Genomic DNA, 21,003 nt, shown 5'->3' on the forward strand with positions numbered 1-21,003 from the left:
TTCATTTTGAGTATTTTCTAGTTTAGTTTATATTTTACTCTTACTTTGTTATATCCAGACAATAGACCTTCCCAATAAGATGTTTAATCCATTAAGCAAAGCACCTACATTTAGTCTCTTTTAATAGGCGAATATGTTTATTATTTAGGTGCCTGTGGTTCATGCTTGAAGTTTTAATGACAAAGAATGAAAACAATAGCCATGCCTTTATGAAGAAAATGGCAGAGAACATCAAGTTAACAAAAGATGCCCAGTCTCCAGATGAGTCCAAGACAAATGAAGTAAGATATGTTAGGCCAGTGTGTGTTAATTACAGGAAAAAATATTATGGTCTTTGTCCCACTTGTTTTTCCCATTATATAATAAATTAGATTACAGAATGTTCATAAAAATACATATTTATGGTCAGTTTTATTGTATTTTATTATAATTGAATTCTGTTATTTGAAGAATGTTTATTACCCTGAAAAGGACATTAAAACTTCTACGGAGCAGGGGGATAAGAACTAATAAAATTGACTACTCTGCTGTCTTACAAACTTAGTAAGTTACAGACAAGTAGATATTCCTTTTTCTGTATTTCCCTTGGTTTGGTTTGATTTGGTTTATTTGTCTTTAATGCATACTCAGCATTCATGTTAATTAAGCAAAGGGCTTTTTTGTTTGTTTTTTGTTTTTACCAGGAGGCTACATAAGAGAAATGCAAACACAAATGTGAACTGTTCGAGGAATAAATAATACCCACATACTCACTCTTTCGATTTCATTTTATACATCGGGTAGAATTGGTACTTGTGGTTATTTTGCGCTACTGAAAGTTATAATATGATCTTTTTTTCTTTCCTCCCTAGAAACTTTATACAGTATGTGATGTGGCTCTATGTGTTATAAATAGTAAAAGTGCTTTGTGCAATGCAGATTCACCAAAGGATCCCGTCCTTCCAATGAAATTTTTTACACAACCTGAAAAGGTAATTTTTTTCTCTTCATGGTTCTACCATGATAAACTGATTTAAGTTTCAGTTACCATCAACCTTAGTGGCAAATAGTGGATTGTCTTGACTCTACAAAGTAAGAAATATCTCTTTGTATTTATATCAAGGAATGGGAGATTGTCTTCCAAAGCCCTGAACAAATGCCGTTCTCACCTTACAGAGTAGGAGAATGCAAATCAGGCTTTATGGTGGTGTTCTTATGTGAGCTATTCCTTCTGGGTGTTTCTAGTATGTAAGAGGAGTTTTCAGATTTCTTAAATTATTTTAATCTCACTTTGTTAAAATGCTGTGTTTTATCAGGCAAGAAATAAAATTTTTGGTACAGTATAAATATAATTATAAAAATGTGTGTGTGTGTGAAATAAAGTGTTAGAATTAACAGAATTGGCCTTGGCAAATGATAAACCAGTATTCTAATCAGCAGCTTCTAACATTAGGGACTTCAGACAAGTTAACTCTTCTAAGCCTCAATTTCTGTCTCTCTAAAATGCAGGTGATAATAGCTGTGAATAATTATTATGTCTATAATTTTATGTTTATGAGAGTTTGTCACATAGTAAGCATTCAATAAGTGGTAGTAATAATTAATACATTTGTTCTGCTATCAGCAAATTAAGTTTTCCATGTAAGTAAATTTTCCAGCTAACTAAAAGCTCTTTGTTTTTCCAACTAATTGGAATTTTATTTCCTGCTTTAAGGAAGTATTTGGAAGTTTAACCTTCCTGTGCTTTGTTTAAAGAACAGAATCCTAATTTTTTTTTTTTTTTTAAACTAAGTAGGCTCCACACCCAGCGTGGGGCTTGAACTCAGGACCTGAGGTCAAGAGTCACATCCTCTGCCAGCTGAGCCAGCCGGGCGCCCCCAGAGTCCTGAATATTTTTAATTGGAAAAAATATGTCATTAAAAAATTTTTTATACATTTTCAAACCGTAAGATATGCTTCAGAATATTCAGAGTAATACCCTCTCTTAGAGTATTTGACAGAAGAACATACCGGGAAATGGAGCTTCCTACTTTCAATGCCATACTTTGACAAAAATTTTAAACGGATTTTCTTTATTATTCCTCACTTATTGTGCCTAGTTTTTGATAGGAATAATAAAGATTGCAGAGTTTTGCCTTCTAAATAAATATGTACTGATCTTTATAAATAGTCCTACCTGAGCTCTTGAATTTAAATTTACTTTATTGTTGACCTAGGGTTATCATGACCAGAATAGTACCCAAATAGAATCTTAATAAAATCATGATCCCATCATCAAGAATTAAATTGCTGGGGCACCTGGGTAGCTCCGTGGGTTGGGCATCTGCCTTTGGCTTAGGTCATGATCCCAGGGTCCTGGGATCGAGCCTCACATCAGGCTCTCTGCTCAGCGGGGAGTCTGCTTCTCACTCTTCCTCTATCTTCTCCTTCTCTCTCTTTCTCCCTCAAATAAATAAATCTTTTTAAAAAAAGGAATTAAATTGCTATAGGGCACTTGGCTGACTCAGTCAATAGAACATGTGATGCTCTTCTGGGCACTCTCAATGTCAGGGTCGTGAGTTCAAGCCCCATGTTGGGTGTGAAGCCTACTTTAAAAAAAAAAAAAAAAGCTGTTTCTCACTATACCAGAGTTTAGTTGGTTTTGTTTTTTTGTTTTCTTAAGAAGTACTTTTTTTGTTTTCAATGAACAGTTTTCCTCATTTCCTTTTCTGATATGTTGCTTTTAATCTGGTATAAATTCAAACACTAGAAAACTAGGCATATTAGGATAATGAGCCTAGTGAGGCTGTAGTATATCTTGATGAATAAAGTGAATGAACTTTCATGCCTAGGCTTTGTAACATTTATTTAAGCTGCATAAAAGCCTTTGTGGAAAAAAAAAAAGATACAGCTGTGCCCGGAACACATGCCAAAACTGTGATTTCTTTATAGGCACATTTAAGCCATCTGTTCTTTCCTATGACACCAGTGTGAAGGTAAACTTAATAAAAGGAAAGAAAAAAAGATTATTTTTAAAGTGAGTTTACTTAAAAAATAATAAACTTCTTGGTCATAGTGAATCAATTTACTTATGTGACCCCATTGTGGTTTATATGTGTGCTAATCCCCGGATATTTAACAGAAGCATCAAAGGATTCTTAAGTTTCATATAGATAAAACTTTCAAGAAAGTACCATTAGTGTCCACATTAGATTTAATTCATTTATTGACTAGTAAACATCACTGCCGCCAAAGAACATTATAATTCACTTAATTATATTTTGGCAGTGTATTTATCTACATGATTTGGACAGTCTTCTTATGGTTCTAAGAAACACAATATTTTTAATTAAAGTGATGATTTTTTTTTTTAATGAGGATAATTTTCTTGAGATCCAGTGTGGAGTTATTTTATTGAATATTAAGTGCCTAATATAGGCACTGTACCATTTTGGATGTTTTGGGATCCCAGATGAAGTAGATTTTACAATGAAGTGGAGAAAGTAGCTCATTGAATAACCTGGAGACTATTTGCCCTGAACTATATGGAAAAAAATAGGAATGTGTTTTATTTAAAATGTGATTTAAGTAATTGAACTCTGATATTTTCCAAGTCTTATGTGCCATTGAGTTAAAGCTAGACTTAATGACATGGTTCATTAAATATGCTTTATTTGAGGAATTAATGTGTATGCTGGCCCAAATGTAATTGTTATTATTGTAAGGCACAGTGTCTGAAAAGTCTTATTTGGACAGTAAAAATACACATATTCACTTGATTTTTTTTTTTTTTGTAGGATTTCTGTAATGACAAGAGTTATATTTCAGAAGAGACCAGAGTACTTCTGTTAACAGGAAAGGTATTATGTACTAGATAATTTAGAAATCTTTATCTCATATATATATTACTTCTGCTCTTCTTAGAAATAACTTTTAAATGTCCCACAGATTTTATAGTTCCTGATTCTTAAGGATCGTATTGTAGATTGTAGCATCTAAAGTCTTTGTTCTCTCAGGCCTTTTTCTGCCGTAAGTGACTCTTGAAATTACGACCATGTGTTCTCATCAGTAGTAGTATGCTTCAAGTTACTCAGAATCCACAAAGCTGATTTTCTTGAAAAATGGTATAATAAATTTAGATATATAAGATTTTAAAAAAAGAAATAATTTTAAAGTATTAATGTGTTAGATAATTTATATTCTATAAATAATTTTAAGGTATTAATGAGTTAGATAATTTATGTTCTATAAAAGTAACATGACACCTAAAAGAGCAAGAGAAATTTAATTTTTGATAAAAACGGTGTCTTAAACTATTATTATATACATTTAATAGTTTATTTGTAAGACATTTTAATATCTTATGTATTTCACTGTGTGTTTCGGGGCACTTTTTATTTTGAGCAATAAGAAACAATTAAATATTGCCTAGTTATTTTTAAGTAGAAGTAATACTTGTGACTTGTAATTGTATTCAGACAAAACCGGTTTTGCAAAATTATCATTTCTAATAAATTTAGAATTTAACTGTCCAGAGTAACAACAATTCCTTGGCTTAGGCTAAACATTATCTTTTACATATGTCTAAATTTATGTGACTTCCTTACAGTAAGTATAAAATAACATGCATATGTGTAATTTTTAGCCAAAACCTGCTGGAGTACTAGGTGCAGTAAACAAGCCTTTATCAGCAACGGGAAGGAAACCGTATGTTAGAAGCACTGGAGCTGAGACTGGAAGCAATATTAATGTAAATTCAGAGCTGAACCCTTCAACCGGAAATCGATCAAGGCAATTTTTTTTCTCCACTTGTTTTTTTTTTTTTTACTATCACTCACTACTTGGTTCATCTTTTAATTTTTACCTAAGGCACTAGATCACAACAATAGACTTTAGAAAACATTTTGGCATAAAATAATAGTGCTGAGTTTTAGTACAGTTAGTGATGGAAATTACATTTTGAACCCATATAACATTCCGAGTGTGTAAAAAAGTAAATGGAACAAATTTAAGAACTTTTAAGATTTTATTTATTTATTTGAGAGAGAGAGAGCATGAGGGGAGGAAGGGTAGAGGGAGAAGTAAACTCCACACTGAGCAGGGAGCCTGACACGGGACTCAATCCCAGGACCCCAGGATCATGACCTGAGCCAAAGGCAGATGCTTAACTGACTGAGCCACCCACACACCCCAAATTTAAGAATATCTCGTATAACTAATTTACATGGAAATGTTTATATAAAAAAATTGAACACTTAGGAAAACTGTGAACATATAACTCTTAAATAAATTGAATTTATATGCTTTTTAATTTGTAACTCAATCAGATTAGTATAGCATGAGTTAAGATAACATTGTTATAACATTTCTACTTGTAAGAATATTCCATGTTTATTTTAACATGTCAAGTCTTACCATGTTAGCTACTGCATAAAAATTTCCACCTGACCCTACTCTTATCAACACTAAAAATTAAAGCTTTTAAAGATTTTATTCTTACTCGTGAAATTATAAGTATAAACTCAGTTGGTCTTGTTTTAAACACATTCTTAGCAGTAGAACCCCAAAATATAAAATAAATTAACATGGAACATCTGTGGTTAGAGAAATGGTGGGTCTCAAACACCTCCCCTGTGATCTCTTCTTCCAGCCCCTCTCCCTTGCAGAGCATTAAGAACATAGACTGGAGGGGCGCCTGGCAGGCTCAGTCAGTGGAGCATGCGACTCTTGCTCTCAGGGTTGTGAGTTTGAGCCCCGTGTTGGGCGTGGAGATTACTTAATAACAAAATCTTAAAAGAACAAAAAAAAAACACAGACTAGAGACAACTCTACTATACACCATCTGTAATACATCTATCACTTTATTTTTACTTGTTTTAGGGTTTTCTACCCCCAAGAGAAAGTCTTATATGATTCTGTTTCTAGACAGCTGATCTTTCTGTCAGGTGGTTTTAGGCAGTCACTGGGGTCATAAATTGGTACGGTGAAAGGGAATCAATAACATGATATAATAACAGCAGTGGTCTATAACCACAGAACATCTGAATCTTGCTGATGTTGCTTCATTTGGCTGGGCTTCTAAACTACCATAAGCTTCTGCTTCCTTACTGGTTAGTGAAAGTGTAGGCTATCTGTCCATGTGGTGAAATAAAGAAGCTTTGGTTTATTTTTCTTCAACAGGGAACAGAGTTCAGAGGCAGTAGAAACTGGAGTTAGTGAAAATGAAGAGAACCCTGTGAGAATTATCTCTGTCACACCTGTAAAGAATATTGACCCGGTAAAGAATAAGGTAAATTTTTAAAATTTCACAAATGGATTTCTCCCAGAGATGATTACAGTTTCATGGTAGATGTTGAGAAACCCCCACTTAACAAGTTAATACGTACCACCTACTCTGCATTTGTGTGTCCCACCTCCCACTATGCTTACCGTGCTCCCACTCTCCAGAAAATGACTCTGCCTGCACGCACTCGTTTCAGGAGTTTATGCAGTCACTCCTAACAGTACCTGTCTCCCAAAACTTGAAAGACTAGGAGTTGAGAGTTTCTGACATCTTACTTTGAAAAGTTGATTGACTCCTATAAGGGATGTGTACACTGTTTTATTTCTGTTTTTTAAAAGTTAAATTTATGAGTTAACCTTTTAAAATATATTTGAATTTTTGTTAAACAGCTACATTCTTTATTGTTGACCTTATAAATATGGCACCCAATTTTCTTAACAATTTTTTGGCAGGAGAGAAACACTGGTAAGAATCAGACCTTAGTTTGAATCCTGGCTCTGCCTCTCATTGGCTGTGTGTTTACTTAGGCAGATTGCTTGACTTCTCTAAGCTTCTGTTTAACCATAGAATGAAACCAGTAACTTACCTCAGTAGCAGTGGCATAGAAATACTATTACATCTTTTCCTATAGAATCATATTCTCAACACATTTTTTATTGCCCACCGTATATTTATAGTATTCATCAAATGTTTTAGCAATCACCGTCAGGTACATAAAATACAAAACTGTACAGTTATTCCACAATAGCTGAACTATACGAGCTCATTATCTGAATTCAAACTGAATAGATAAGGATACATTTTTAGATCAGTCTCTCACTATTCAACCTCTTGCTGTTTGTTATATGAAGTTCAGTATGTCAGTAGATTCAGGTAACAGAGAGCCTCTCACTATCAAAACTCTTGGAATTTAGAAACCAATAGACTTGAATATTGTGGGATTCTTATATAGAATTTAACAGTCTTCATGTAAACAGACTTAGATGCAAAAATGCATATTGCCATAGACATTCATTTAAACATATTTAACATGTTTAGGAAGAGGTGGTACAGGGATAAAAATGTTTATCTGGCATAAACAACTATCTATAACTTTACTCTCCTGTGATACAAAATTCTGTGTAAGATACAAATTGATGTTATATGTCAATTATACTTTAATAATAGAAAAATGTGATATTTAAATTCTAATTTTTGAGAAGCCAAAATGTTACCTTATGAATAATCTATAATATTGTTCCAAACCCTTATTTGAACTTTTTCACACTTCCAAAGAATTTTTTTAAGAATGTTTTCTTTTTTTTTTTTTCAAAGATACCATTCATTTATTTGAGAGAGAGAGAGAAAGAGCAAGCACGAGCAGGGTGAGGGGCAGAAGGAGAAGCAGGCTCCCCTCTCCCAAGATTCTTGGATCATGACCCCAGCTGAAGGCAGACCCTTAACCAACTAAGCCACCCAGGCACCCCCTCCAAAGAATGTTTTAACAGATTCGCTATAGCCTTGAACACACAGGGGTTGTATTTTGACAAAACTTAATCGCTTCCTAAGCAGGTCTCCTGTAAGTTGGTGTTGTCATTTCTTTCCAAAATCTGAGTCCTCAGTCTTCCAGGCTCAAAAACTATCTTGTTGCTATACCAAAAGAAGACTAAGATCTGGGGCGCCGGGGTGGCTCAGTGGTGAAGCGTCTGCCTTCGGCTCAGGGTGTGATCCCGGAGTCTTAGGATCGAGCCCCACGTCGGGCTCCTCTGCTGGGAGCCTGCTTCTTTCTCTCCCACTCCCCCTGCTTGTGTTCCCTCTCTCGCTGGCTGTCTCTCTCTCGGTCAAATAAATAAATAAAATCTTTAAAAAAAAAAAAAAAATAAGATCTAAGATAGTGTTTCTTACTAACCAATTTTTCAAAGAAATTAATGTGTAAACCAATATATTATGTGTATAAAAATTATCCAGCAAACTAGATATGGGTGTTTACAAATCAGGACATTCTTGGGGTGCCTGGGTGGCTCAGTCAGTTAAGTGACTCTTGATTTTGGCTCAGGTCATGATCTCGGGGTTGTGATGTTGAGATCCAGCTCTGCGCTGGGTGGTGTGGAAGCTGCTTAAGATTCTCTCTCTCCCTGGGGCGCCTGGGTGGCTCAGTTGTTAAGCATCTGCCTTCGGCTCAGGTCGTGATCCCAGGGGCCTGGGATTGAGCCCCACATCGGGCTCCCTGCTCAGCGGGGAGCCTGCTTCTTCCCCTCCCACCCCCCGTTTGTGTTCCCTCTCTTGCTGTGTCTCTAGCAAATAAATAACATCTTAAAAAAAAAAAAAAGATTCTCTCTCTCCCTTTCCTACTGCCCACCCAGCCCCCCACCCCCATCTCTAAAAAAAGAAAATTTACTAAAATGAAAACTCATGAAAATAGTAATTTAAGTGAAAAGATTCACAAATCAGTGTTACACTTTGCTGGGCAGCAATGTCAAGAGTTCCACTTCTTCAAGGAGGCGATATGGAAATATTGCTAAAAAGAAAAAGAAAATCAGGACGTTCTCTCCTGTTACTTACTCTGTGAGGGAAATCAAATTGTAATATGAAGGATGACTCAGGGAGGTGGTTAAAAGGAGCAAGACATACCCCGTGGATTCAGGCAAGCAGTGCTGCCACTGTTGTCCTTAAGGAGGCTTCTTTTTCTTCATACCTGTGGTTGACCAGTGGGTTTCCTCTTTCATTTCCCTTTTAATGAGTTCTTTAAACATATGCACATGTACATAATATTCATAAATGTGTAAGTACAGTCATGTGCATGATTTTTAATGCAGTCTTTGTTCCTTTTAAAAAGTAATCTGTTAATTTTATTCTTGTCTTACCATTTTCACATGTGTATACACATAAATATTTCCTTTCCCCTTTTTTGCCACTACAAACAATGTTACATTAAAAATTACATGTGCGTCAAACATTTACTGGTGATTTAGATATTTCCATATTGCTTCCTTGAGAACACTTGACATTCAAGTGGAACACTTGACATTGCTGCCCAGCAAAGTATAACACTGATTTGTGAATCTTTTCACTTAAATTACTATTTTCATGAGTTTTCATTTAAGTAAATTTTCCTGAATCATGAAAGATTTATAAATATTTTTTACCCAGTCATTCTGAAAAGATTTTCTGGGGAAAATGAAAATTAGCTAATTGAAAAGATTAACTCATTTTTTAGATGATGGTAGTGCTCCTTTGTCTTGCTTTAATCAGTTAAAATTTTATCAGTTAAAATTGTGATTCCTAAATATCCTTTGTATAAAGGTCACTTTCTATTCTAAAAACTATTAAAGTCCATTATATCTATTATATTAAAATGGGATTTTATTACTTTGAACATTTTAGATGACTTAACATATATATTTGGTAAACTAGAGAAAAAAACGTTCAGAAGAAAGTAGAAGGTTAATGAGTGCAGCAAAAAGTGACAAAAATTAGAATGTATGAGCGGAGTGAGAAATTGAAGAACTTTGTGTCATAGAATTACAGAAATTATTATAGTGAAAGAGGCATCATAGATAAAGAGCATATTCAGTTATGCAAACATGCTCTTCTTTTTTAAAAAGTGATAAATTTAGAGCATACCATCGATTAAAAGGACCTTTTCACTTAGAATGAGTGTGAAAGCAAAACTGAGTAGATTTTCTCTCTGTAGACCACCTGTGCATTTTAATAGGCATTTACTGCATAGATTATATGTGCCATGCCCCATGGTTGGCACTGCTCTCAGGTCCTACCGTCAAGGAGTTCATTAGAAGCCTTGGAATTCCAGCTCCTCGAAAATACTTTCAAAATACTTCTTTCCAGTACAGATCATTGATATTTAAGGAATTTGTGTTTATAGAATTGTTTTGTGCTCTTTCAGGAGATCAGTTCTGACCAGACTACCCAGAGCAACATCAGCGGTGACCGAGGAAAGAAAAGAAGTGTAGCAGCAGCTGGTACAGAGAACATCCAACAAAAAACAGATGAGAAAGCAGACGAATCAGGACCACCTGCCCCTTCAAAACCCAGGAGAGGACGCCGACCCAAGTCGGAATCTCAGGGCAATGCAACCAAAAACGATGACATAAACAAACCTCTTGGCAAGGGAAGAAAGAGAGCTGCGGTCAGTCAGGAAAGCCCCGGGGGTCTGGAAGCAGGTAATGCCAAAGCACCCAAACTGCAAGATGTAGCCAAAAAGGCAGCACCAGCAGAGAGACAGATTGACTTACAAAGGTAATGGATGCCATTCTTTCTGAACTGTCAATTTAGACATTTCGCTTTGTTCTTAGTATGTGCCAGTCTCCCCAAACACCGAGGCATTTGGGACTGAAAACTGCCCTTGGTTTTCCTGAGTAGGTTATAATGGCATTTCTTTTGATCTCATAACCTCCAGGACGCCAGTTTGAAGAGAGATCTTGTTTCTTTTGTTTAATTTTTAATTAGGATATCCTGTTTTGTATTTTTGCTTACTAGCAAGGACAGTATTAAATTTTGCTCGGTATCCTTCACACAGTTATATGGGCTTTAGTTAATTTTTAAAGGGGTACCTTTTGGGTAAAAGGTCTCAGAATGGGGCGCCTGGGTGGCTCAGTCAGTTAAGCGTCTGCCTTCGGGCTCAGGTCATGATCCTGGGGTCCTGGGATCGAGTCCTGCATCGGGCCCTCTGCTCAGCAGGGAGCCTGCTGCTCCCTCTGCTGCTCCCCCTGCTTGTGTGCTCTTGCTCTCTGTCAAATAAATAAATAAAATCTTTTTTAAAGGGGAGGGGGTTCTTAGAATGGAGAAGACAGAAGTCATGACACACAAACACGTATCTCCTGCTCTTGAATTGCTCTTGTTAGAGTTCATCTTAATATACGTCAGCAACTTCCCTCTTCCCCCCCACTCTCCAGTGAAACGACCTCCCAGCGGCTCATCTTTGATCATTCTTGGGCTGGGACTTCAGCTTCTCTACCTGGTAATGGTGGTGTTCCAGGTGGAGATCTAGAAGTTGGTTCCTTTCATACTTGGCCTACAGTTAGAACTTAGCCCTACCCCCTTCTTTTTTCTTTCTGTATCGTACCTGACTCATCTCCCCTTGAATCAGATTGTAAGCCTCTGAATTCCTTGTAGGAGAGAGACAGTTTTGATCATCTCAGGATGACCCTACGATCCTGCTTCAGTATTTTTATAAAGTATAGTGTTGCCTGAAGCGTATGCGTTGAAAGTACACTTTTTAAATTACCATTCATGTTATATTTTCTTATATTTTAAGTGTCTCAGGCTGTCTTTTACAACATCTCATGGGAGCGGATCCAGGCCCAAACCTGATCTAAGTAATGGGTGATTCTCCTACTCACTTCCAGTTTTATGGACTAATAAGTGTAATAATGAAAGCTATTGGGGGCAAATTTATTATTTTTCTCCTCAGATCTAGATCTTTGACCTAGAACATCATATTTACCCTCTGCCTCCTCTTTGTCATCAGTAAGACAGTATAATATTACCTTCTTCAAAGGACTGTCCTAAGAATTAAATGGATCAGTAAATATAAAGCACTTAACCGAGTGCCTTTCACAGAATAAATGCTCAGTCATTGTTACAGCCATTGTTTTGAATTCTAGTTTCTCTACCTCTTAATACACTTTTCAGTTACACAGAAGTTGAACAGTTTCCTTTGTGATGGCCAGAATTTTCTGAAGGGTTTCTAAAATTCTATTCTAGCCGTTCCATTAGTACTGATCATCACACACAGGCCACTTGAGCCACCTGACCTGACCTCTCATTAACTGTCCTGTTGTTGCCTTCTAACAAAAATATCCAAGGGTGCTTACTTAGTCCCTGAAAATGTTTTCAGTAGCAACCAGATCTTGTCTCTGATAGCGCCTCGTAAAGCCCCCTGCTCTACTTTTGCTACACCGTGTGCCCCAACATCATCAAACCAACAAAAACGGCTTTCGCGCCAGAGACTGGTTAAAAATAGCATTGAGCCTTCTTGAAAATCTAAAACTGTCTTGAGTGAAAAACACCTTAGAAGTCTCAAGTATGCTGGCTAGTAGGTCATTGGGGGCGGGGGGGTAGTGTGTTAGCCAAAACAGAGTTCTGTGATGGGGTCTATATTCTCAGTGAAGTTAGGTGGTTAAGTTAGATGTTCTTGACAACGCTGTACTGTGTTAACTCTGGAGACTAGATTGAGTATTTTGCACACATATTTCAGAAACTTCTGATTGAACTGTCTGCTACTAATTTAACAAAACATAGTACATTCTGAAACTTTCTCCCAAGCTTTCTTTTATCTTTTCCCAAACCTAATATACAGCTCTGCCCTTACATTCTAGCATTACGACTTAAGCTTGGAATCCTGATGAACTGTTCAGGGAAAGCTCACTTACTCCACAAACTAGATGCAGTCTTGCTTGGATGCAAGAGTAACCCCTCTTGAATAGAATTGAATGCCTTGTCGGCACATCAGTGTTGCTCCTGGTACTTGTCATTTGTTCTTTTAACAAATACTCAACTGATAAGAGTGCTAGGCATCATGCTGAGTGTTGGCAATACAGATGTTTCCAAAGTGGAAAGGCTCTTGCCCTCAAAGAGTTTATTTCCCTAGCTTATCAACTCCAGAAGAGACCAGAAAACTTTCACATTAGGTCTGCTGATGGATACAGTAAAAGTATAGGATTTTTTTTTTAATTACTACATAAAACAGAATGAAACTCTGACACATGTTACAACATGGATGAACCTTAAAGACATTACGCTGAGTGAAATGAGCCATACCCCAAAGGACAAATACCATATGATTCCATTTATATGAGGTACCCAGAGCCATCACATTTGTGTAGACCAGAAGTGGAATGGTGGTTGCCAGGGCAAAGAGGGAGTAGGCTTTAGTGTTCAGTGGGTGTACAGTGTTTCATTTGGGGAAGATGAAAACATTCTAGAAATGAATGGCCTTGATTGTACAGCGTTGTGAATGTACTTAATGCCACTGAACCGTATACTTAAAAATGGTTAAAATGGTAAATGTCGGGTCATATAAATTTTACTACAACAAAAAAATTGCTAAATAGGATAATAATCTCTAACACTAATATAGTACTGATAATGAGCCAGGCTCAATTCTAAACTCTTTGTTAACCTATTAAATCCTTAAAACACCTCTTTGTGGTAATAAGTTCTAACATTATTTCCAGCTTACAAAGAAAAGAAACCCAGGTATAGGGGTAGCTTTTGGTCTCTGCTTATGTAAATAGTGGGGCCAGGATTAAACCCAGGCAATGTCTCTCCAGAGTTTGTAACTGCCATTGTATATTGTATTTTAAGATAAAATTAAGTCTTAATTCTAAGGCATTATACATGTGCACAAAACTGGTAGAGAGTGCTCTGAAAATACTTGTATATTTTATTTTCTTGTATATCGTAAATAGCTAATGTAGTTGATATGTGTAATAGTTTCCATAATGGAGTACATTTGAGTTAATTTTTTTTTTTAAGATTTAATTTACTTATTAGAGTGAAAGAGCACAGAGGGAGAAGGAGAGTGAGGGTGAGAGGGAGAAGCAGACTCCTGGTAAGTGGGGAGCCCGATATGGGGCTCGATCCCAGGACCCTGATATCATGACCCGAGCCAAAGGCAGACACTTAACCACTGAGCTACCCAGGTGCCCCGCATTGTTAATTTTTCTAACTCTAATGTGAAAAGCTAGTTTATTTAGTTATTTTTAAGTTTATTTAAGTAATCTCTACACCCGTCATGGGGCTCAGTCTTAAGACCCTGAGGTCAAGAGTTGCATGCTCTTCAACTGAGCCAGCCAGGCGCCCCTAAAGCTATTTTATTTAAAATAACCACAGGTTAAGCCAAACAAACCAACTATAGTCATCTTTTTTAACTCTTTCAGAGTACACGCAAACAGAAGTCCCTGCATGTTAGCATCAGAGAGGAATAAATCAATCAGTAGATCAGAGATTCTTGAAAGTGGCACACTTAAACGAAGCACCTCATGCTAAGAACATTGTCAGACTGGGGCGCCTGGGTGGTGCAGTCGTTAAGCATCTGCCTTCGGCTCCGGGCATGATCCCGGAGTCCTGGGATCGAGCCCCACATCGGGCTCCTCCGCTGGGAGCCTGCTGCTTCCTCTCCTGCTCCCCCTGCCTGTGTTCCCTCTCTCGCTGGCTGTCTCTCTCTGTGTCAAATAAATAAATAAAATCTTTAAAAAAAAAAAAAAAAAAAAAAACATAGGCTGATGAAAATTAGGTAGAATAATGTGTGGAAGATATTTGGGGTGGTGCTTGGCATATTTATTAATAGAAATAATAGTAATAATAGGGAAAGGTTGTTAAACCTTTGTCTTGCCAACAGTCAGTAGGAAGCAAGTACAACCCTATGTTAGAGGTAAGGAGACCTGAACAGACTGTCTCCAGGCACCTATGTCAAATCTAGGAGCATCCCTTAGTAAGCACCTCAGTGTGGTCGTTCCTCCAGTAATTTATGCAGTATTTTAAACATTTTTAAACTGTGAACATTCAGAACTCTATTTGTTTTTCCTCTTAAAATGTAAAAGATATTGTGTAATGATGTAAAAGATAATGTGTATTTACCATCAAATGATGGAATAGACACACCAAAACAAAAGTTCCTGATTTGTGATTTGGCTGATATTTTAACTATCTCAACTTAAGGAGAAATGTTAAATGGTCAAAATCCTGAAGGTACCGGCTTTATTTTTATTACATGTCATAGTTTCCACCCTCCTACAAGATTCTAAACCTACTTCTCATTGGGGTGTCTGGCTGGCTCGGTCGGTAGATCATGCCACTCTGGATCTCGGGGTCGTGAGTTCAGGCCCCACATTGGGCATAGAGTTTACTAAAAAATAAGGAAAAATAAACATACTTCTTACTAACTGCAAGTATTACCTGTGGTTGATTTGACATCCCACCTGTATTTTCCTGAGACCTGGTGAGGATCACATACAGATTAAAGCCACATGATTACAGTTCTCAATATAGAGCTAATCCAGCACTTTGAATCATCCTGTTAAGGTTGTCATTAAAATTTCAACCAGCTAATTACTAGAAGAAGAAATAGTGTTGCCAGACATGAGAGCCATCAAACACTAAATCTGTGAGCGAGGGATGACCCCAGGGTGATAGCTTGCTTATTGCTCTGGAGACTCAAAGCCTCGCCTAGAGGCCTTGCCTTGTGAGGTGAGGTCTGAACTGCTGCACTAAAGTAGTTCGCCGCCCGGACTTGAAGCTGGAATGCAAGACTCCGACAAGGAAGGCCCAGTACCCTAGTGCTTCTCTGTGGCGCTGCTCTCTAACTTCACATGCCACTTCAGTCTCTTCCTCAACCTTGCATTATTCTTCATGCCTTTCACTTGCTTAATTTCTCACTCAGATGGTCTGTTCTTGCTCTGGTCCCAGGTTCCCACAGTAACATCCAACAGGACCCTCTCCCCTTGACATTACCCTAATCTTCTTTACTCCATCTATTCCTTTGTCCTTCTGAATATGCGATCTCCTCTCTACACCTTATGCTACTACCGCCGCTCGAAAACTCACCCAATCTTATTGCTTGATATTTGTATTATCATTGTGTGGTTATATTATTAATGAAAAGCGTTTTGGGGACCCTAGTATATGCCAACCAGTCTAGATACTTCATGTCTGCTACCTTGTTTAACCCTTCAGCGCTATTAGGTAGGACTCTTGGTAAATGGTAGCCTCTAGAGCTATTCTAATACCACAGCCAGCACTTACAATGTGTGGCAGGTGCTAACCCCTTAGAATTCCTCTTACTAGGTCCTCTTACTGAGGTAAGGTAAGCGTTAGGTAAATAATTACTTTTAGTATGATTCCTACTTGTATAATTTATTTACTAATTGAAGGATGGATATTTTATCCAAAACACGTATGGTATGTACAAAAATTTACTGGCATAGATTTTATTTCTTAATCTGGGAGTTGATGCTGAGCATTTTAACTTGTAAACTATAGAATTTTTAGATCTCCCTGGATTTTTGCAGTAAATGTTCCTGTCTGTATTTTGGGCTATATTTGGAATTGTGACTTCAAGAAAATTCCTGGAATTTACCCTATACATTTATAATAATTAGCAATTTGTGTATTATGGCCAGGAAACAGTATCTCACAACTGGACAATTAATGTTGGCTTTCTGAGTTTTGGGTGAAGGGTAGATCATTTCAGTTATTTAGTTTACTTGTTTTTCCTTTGTTTTTGAGCCATTATCCAGATGGCAAACAATTCCAAACATTTTGCATTGAAAATGTATTTTTATAGGTCTGCTGATTCTTCGGTATGTTCCTCTTACACTTAAGGCTAAATTCTTCCACAAGGAAGAGACTATCAGGAAACACCAGTGGAGAAACAGTCCTTAAATTTGGGACTTCTGGGGAAACTAAATATAAAGAAATTATCTATAGGAAAACAGACTATAGTTTTCCCATCTTTGGATGACTATGTTTTGCTTAGCATGCTTAGTGGAAGTATTCAAGAATCTTGGAATTTTTTTTTTTTAAGCAAAGAATTTCCTACTTCTGTGCCCAAATATCTGTATATTGAGAAAGTTTCCTGTCATTACCTGGGTTCATATCTTAATATCATAGTAACCCCTAAGTATGTATCTTCATGTGTTACGCAACCATATATTACTTTGATGTGAATACTTTTTCAGTGACAGGTGAATTTTTATCAAAATAGTATGACATTTCTTAGAAGCCAGGTGCTTGGGTGCGATGACGGTTCTGGGACATAGAATCAAGTTCATGAAATTCTTCCAGTGATCTGGATCATTTAAAAGTCTGTGAGAGCAGCCAGGAAGATACTGAGGACTCAGAGCTCATAAAGGGAAGCTGCCTGAAGGTGCAGCAGGCAGCTTCTAGAGGACTCTTTGATATCACATTATTAAATCTGTTTTATATATTATAACAAACTAAGTCTCTGTAAGAATCTTAATCACTTAGCTTGTTTTTTAAGCATTGTCATTTTAATAAAATGTATATGTAGTGGAATACAAGTAAACAACTCCCTTATCTTTCTCCCAAGTTTGGAACTGTTGCAGAGGAGACCCAGTTTTAATGCTGATATGGCTGGTGAAAAATGTGGAAATGACAGGCCAGGTGGCTGCTAATGCCTTGCCTCTGAATTGAACCACCACAGGCAGACCTGAATGCCCCTTTTGGAGGCAAAAGAAAACAAATCTAGGAGAGGACAAGCCCAGCATGCTTAGTTCCTCCACCCCCCTTGCCCCTCCCCTATTAGATGGGTTCTTCCTCCTCCCAAAGAGGACTTAGGTGAGAGAAGAGAGATCATGTTCCCCCATGCTCATGCTTCCAGAGATGAGACTGTCTCTCCTTAGCAGGGAGATGGGACCAGTGGGGATTTGATTCCTCTAACCTCTTTAAAGGAATTAAGCTAAATTTCCCTCGTTTGTTTTTTTGTGTTTTTGTGGGTTTTTGGGTTTTTTGTTTTGTTTTTTGTTTTTAGTATACTAAAATGTATGTGTTTGGAGCCCCTGGGTGGCTCAGTTGGTTGAGTGTCTGACTTTGGCTCAGGTCATGATCTCAGGGTCCTGAGATCGAGCCCCACATCAGGTTCCATGCTCAGTGGGGAGTTGGCTTCTCCCTCTCCCTCTGCCACTGCCCCTCCCTCTGCTTGGGCTCTCTCAATTAAATAAATAAAATCTTAAAAAAATATGTTTACCCAGTTCAGAAGTCAGAACTTCTTTTGCTGCTTATAAATAGTGCCCAGTAACTTTTTTTCTGTAATACCATTTTGAAATAATACTAATGACAGATTACAGTTATTTCAAATAAATAGCTTTTATTGTTTTTATTATTATAAGCAGATCTGCCATTGATTGGGTAGCAGCACCTAGTGGTTGAAAGTAAAAACTTCTTCATGGTATTTTGTGTTTATATAGTTTAGAGAAAGATTACTTAAAACAAGGTCTCAGGTGAAAAATAAACTTGAGATTTTTTAGATAATAACTGTAGAAATGAAGTAATTCTTCTGGTTTGGTGTGTTTTCCCGTTTATGTCTTTTCTAACTTTTCTTTCTTCTACTCCCCTCTGCAAGGTAAAAAGAAAACTCATTTGCAAAGGGAGAAAATGAAAGCCAAACAGAAGGAGGCTCCAGCTTCTGCAAAAACTTGGATTCACAATGTCCCTGAACAGAAAATGAAGTTAACTTCAGAACACACTTTCTGCCTTGAAAACTGAAAGAAACTATTACTTCCTTTTCACATGACCACAAGTCCTTTGATGGAAATGTACAGCAGAAACTCTTGAGAGAGAGGCTAAAAGCAACTCTATTCTACCCTCCCCCTAGACTTTTCTTATGAAGAGTCAATAATTAAGCAAATTGCTTAACACTTGGTTCCAGTTCCTGCATATCTGGAGTTTAAAAAAGCATAATACACCATTAATTTCCATGCTGCAGTTTTTATTTTAAAGAAAGTAACAGGATGTCCTTACACTGACACTGAAAATTCATCAATTTTAGAGCCAGGAATTCCCGTGTTAAACAGAAAAGAAAAAAAAAAATAGAAGTCTACTGAATTAATTTTTTAGAAGAAAAGAGATCAGATTAAATATTTCTTTGTTTTTCCTTTTGGAAACTTTTATGTATAATTCTTTCTGCCTGCCTACTTTTCTGCAAAAATGAGATGTACAGATTTCAGTTCCCTGCTATGAAAAGTGATGTGGTGGCAATTTTATAAATGTTGCTTTCTGATTTTTATCAGAGTGAGAAAATAATTAAAATTATTATTGATTTCATATCACTTCATATTTTGATTTCCCCTCCATTTTAGTTTAATATAATTTGCAATAAATGTACATATTGTTGTTTGTTTCATAAAGCATATCACTTTAAAATGGTTTTTACTCCTGTGATTATGTTGGAATATTTGGAATTTTAAAGGAGTAAAGACTGCCCAGCATTTGGTTTTATAATGTTTGTCACCAGATTTTTATTATTGATGTAAAGAAAAAGTCAATTTTTTTTAAATAGTCGGACTTTGGCAGCTTTGTAAGGAAAGTTGGAGGTGTTTAGGATTGCTATCAATCTTCAGCATTGTGCTGTTGGGAAATAAGTATATTGCTTTTGTCTGCCAGTCTGGGCTCAGTTTTTATGTTTATTTTAGAAGACAACTGTTGCATCAATATATTGTTTCTTGGCATTGTTCAGCATAGGTAATGTGTGCACTTTTTGTGTACACATAATCATATTTAAGTTTTTTGCATAAAATAAATGCTTCTAGATGTCATATGGTAGTCTTTTTTAATCTCTTTATCATATTATGTTTTCTTGTGAGTTTCTTTTTATGTGAAAGGGCTAAAGTCATAACATGATTACAGTCAACTCTCCATTATCTATATAAAATAGTGACTATGCCTCAGGTTTTGAGTTTTGCAGTCATAATTTAAATCACAGACTTAATGAAAGCAAGTATTTTGCAAGAGCTAATTCAGGAGGAACTTGAAACTTGTCCTTCCTCGTGATCAGAGTTGTAGCTGCCCCCCATGCCGTACTTGAGGCTCTTTCCCGAAGCCCTAACTGAATGTGCTCACTCGGTTGCCTTGCATATTCCTAGTGAGGGTCAGAAGACATAAATGACACTTGCATTAGAACTTGGTGTTGAGAGGCTGTAGTCTACAATGGATATAAAACAGCGAACGTGAGCTACGTCAAAAAAGAATGATTATGTTGAATGTGAAATTTGCCAGTAAATGTCACGTATCTCATAGATAATCAAGAGTTGGCTGTATATTGACTCAGTGAAAGATGGGTAATTCTTTCAAATATGCATGTACACACATTTAAGTATTGGATGATGGTTAGGGAACAGTGGATACAAGTGATAGAAAACAATACCTTTTAAAAGGGCAGGAAAAGCCCTCACTCTTCTTATTGCCTCTTCATTACCCTTTAGAAGGAAAGTATAAAATATTGCCTCCAACATACTGAAAAAGAATATCTATGCAGAAGCATCAGAGAAGTCCCTCAAGCAAACAGTGGACATGTATATTTAGAAAGATTTTTAAAGTGCTCTTAGCATCAAACAACTTGATTCTTAAGGCCACTGATCTGTCACCAATTAAAAAGCACACTGGTAGGGACCTTTTTCAACTCCTTTTGATTACTCAGCTAGATTACCTGGTGTTAAGTCATATTTACAACATAATGTAGCAGAACCATTTGCATCTGTTTGTGGCTGCTTCGATTTTTTGCAGGAGAGGAGTTTAGCTAAAAGGATCTGGTCCACAGGTGTATGTAAATGGCCCCCCTGGTTTCATAATATGATGCAAGCCTCTGGCACTAAGGGAAGGGAATAGGAGAAAAAGATTTGAGATGATGGGGAGGGATTTAAGGGACATTTGTCAGTTTTCCTTTGAAAAAAGGAAAAAGTTAAATCCCTTAGGAATTTGATATTCACATCTCAGAGAAATACAACACAAAGTGCAGACTTATATTTGAGAATTAATGTTAACCCTTTGTGTCTAGTTTGAAGCTTCTTGTATTTGTCTAAAACTACAAGCCAGAATTTTGTATCTCCTTTGATAAAAAGTGTGTATAATGTAAAGTAGTTTTGCATATTCTTGTGCTGCACATGGGCTGAATTTTTAAAAAATTTTTTAAAAACTTGAAGCAGAACCTTGTAATTTGTGTAAATGATGAGTGTAAAATCCTACCATAAAATGCTAAAAATATGCATTGTTTCAAATAAAACCAAGAAATGCAGCATTATATAGTA

General features: G+C 36.7%; 1 protein-coding gene across 2 annotated transcripts in view; it reads left to right on the forward strand.

The window, feature by feature from the left end:
• The window catches only part of PDS5A (PDS5 cohesin associated factor A), a 154,561-nt gene extending 133,565 nt beyond the window's left edge, over positions 1-20,996 (forward strand). For both annotated transcript variants that reach the window (XM_040624843.1, XM_040624844.1), the window contains exons 27-33: positions 149-281; positions 852-971; positions 3,756-3,818; positions 4,604-4,749; positions 6,139-6,247; positions 10,125-10,477; positions 18,324-20,996. In XM_040624843.1, coding sequence (XP_040480777.1) covers positions 149-281; positions 852-971; positions 3,756-3,818; positions 4,604-4,749; positions 6,139-6,247; positions 10,125-10,477; positions 18,324-18,327 — 928 coding nt within the window. In that variant the 3' untranslated portion in view covers positions 18,328-20,996. The remainder of the gene's footprint in view (positions 1-148; positions 282-851; positions 972-3,755; positions 3,819-4,603; positions 4,750-6,138; positions 6,248-10,124; positions 10,478-18,323) is intronic.
• Positions 20,997-21,003: the final 7 nt, after the last annotated feature.

The sequence above is a fragment of the Ursus maritimus genome, unplaced genomic scaffold (assembly GCF_017311325.1).
Source record: "Ursus maritimus isolate PB19 unplaced genomic scaffold, ASM1731132v1 scaffold_8, whole genome shotgun sequence".
NCBI lineage: Eukaryota > Metazoa > Chordata > Mammalia > Carnivora > Ursidae > Ursus > Ursus maritimus.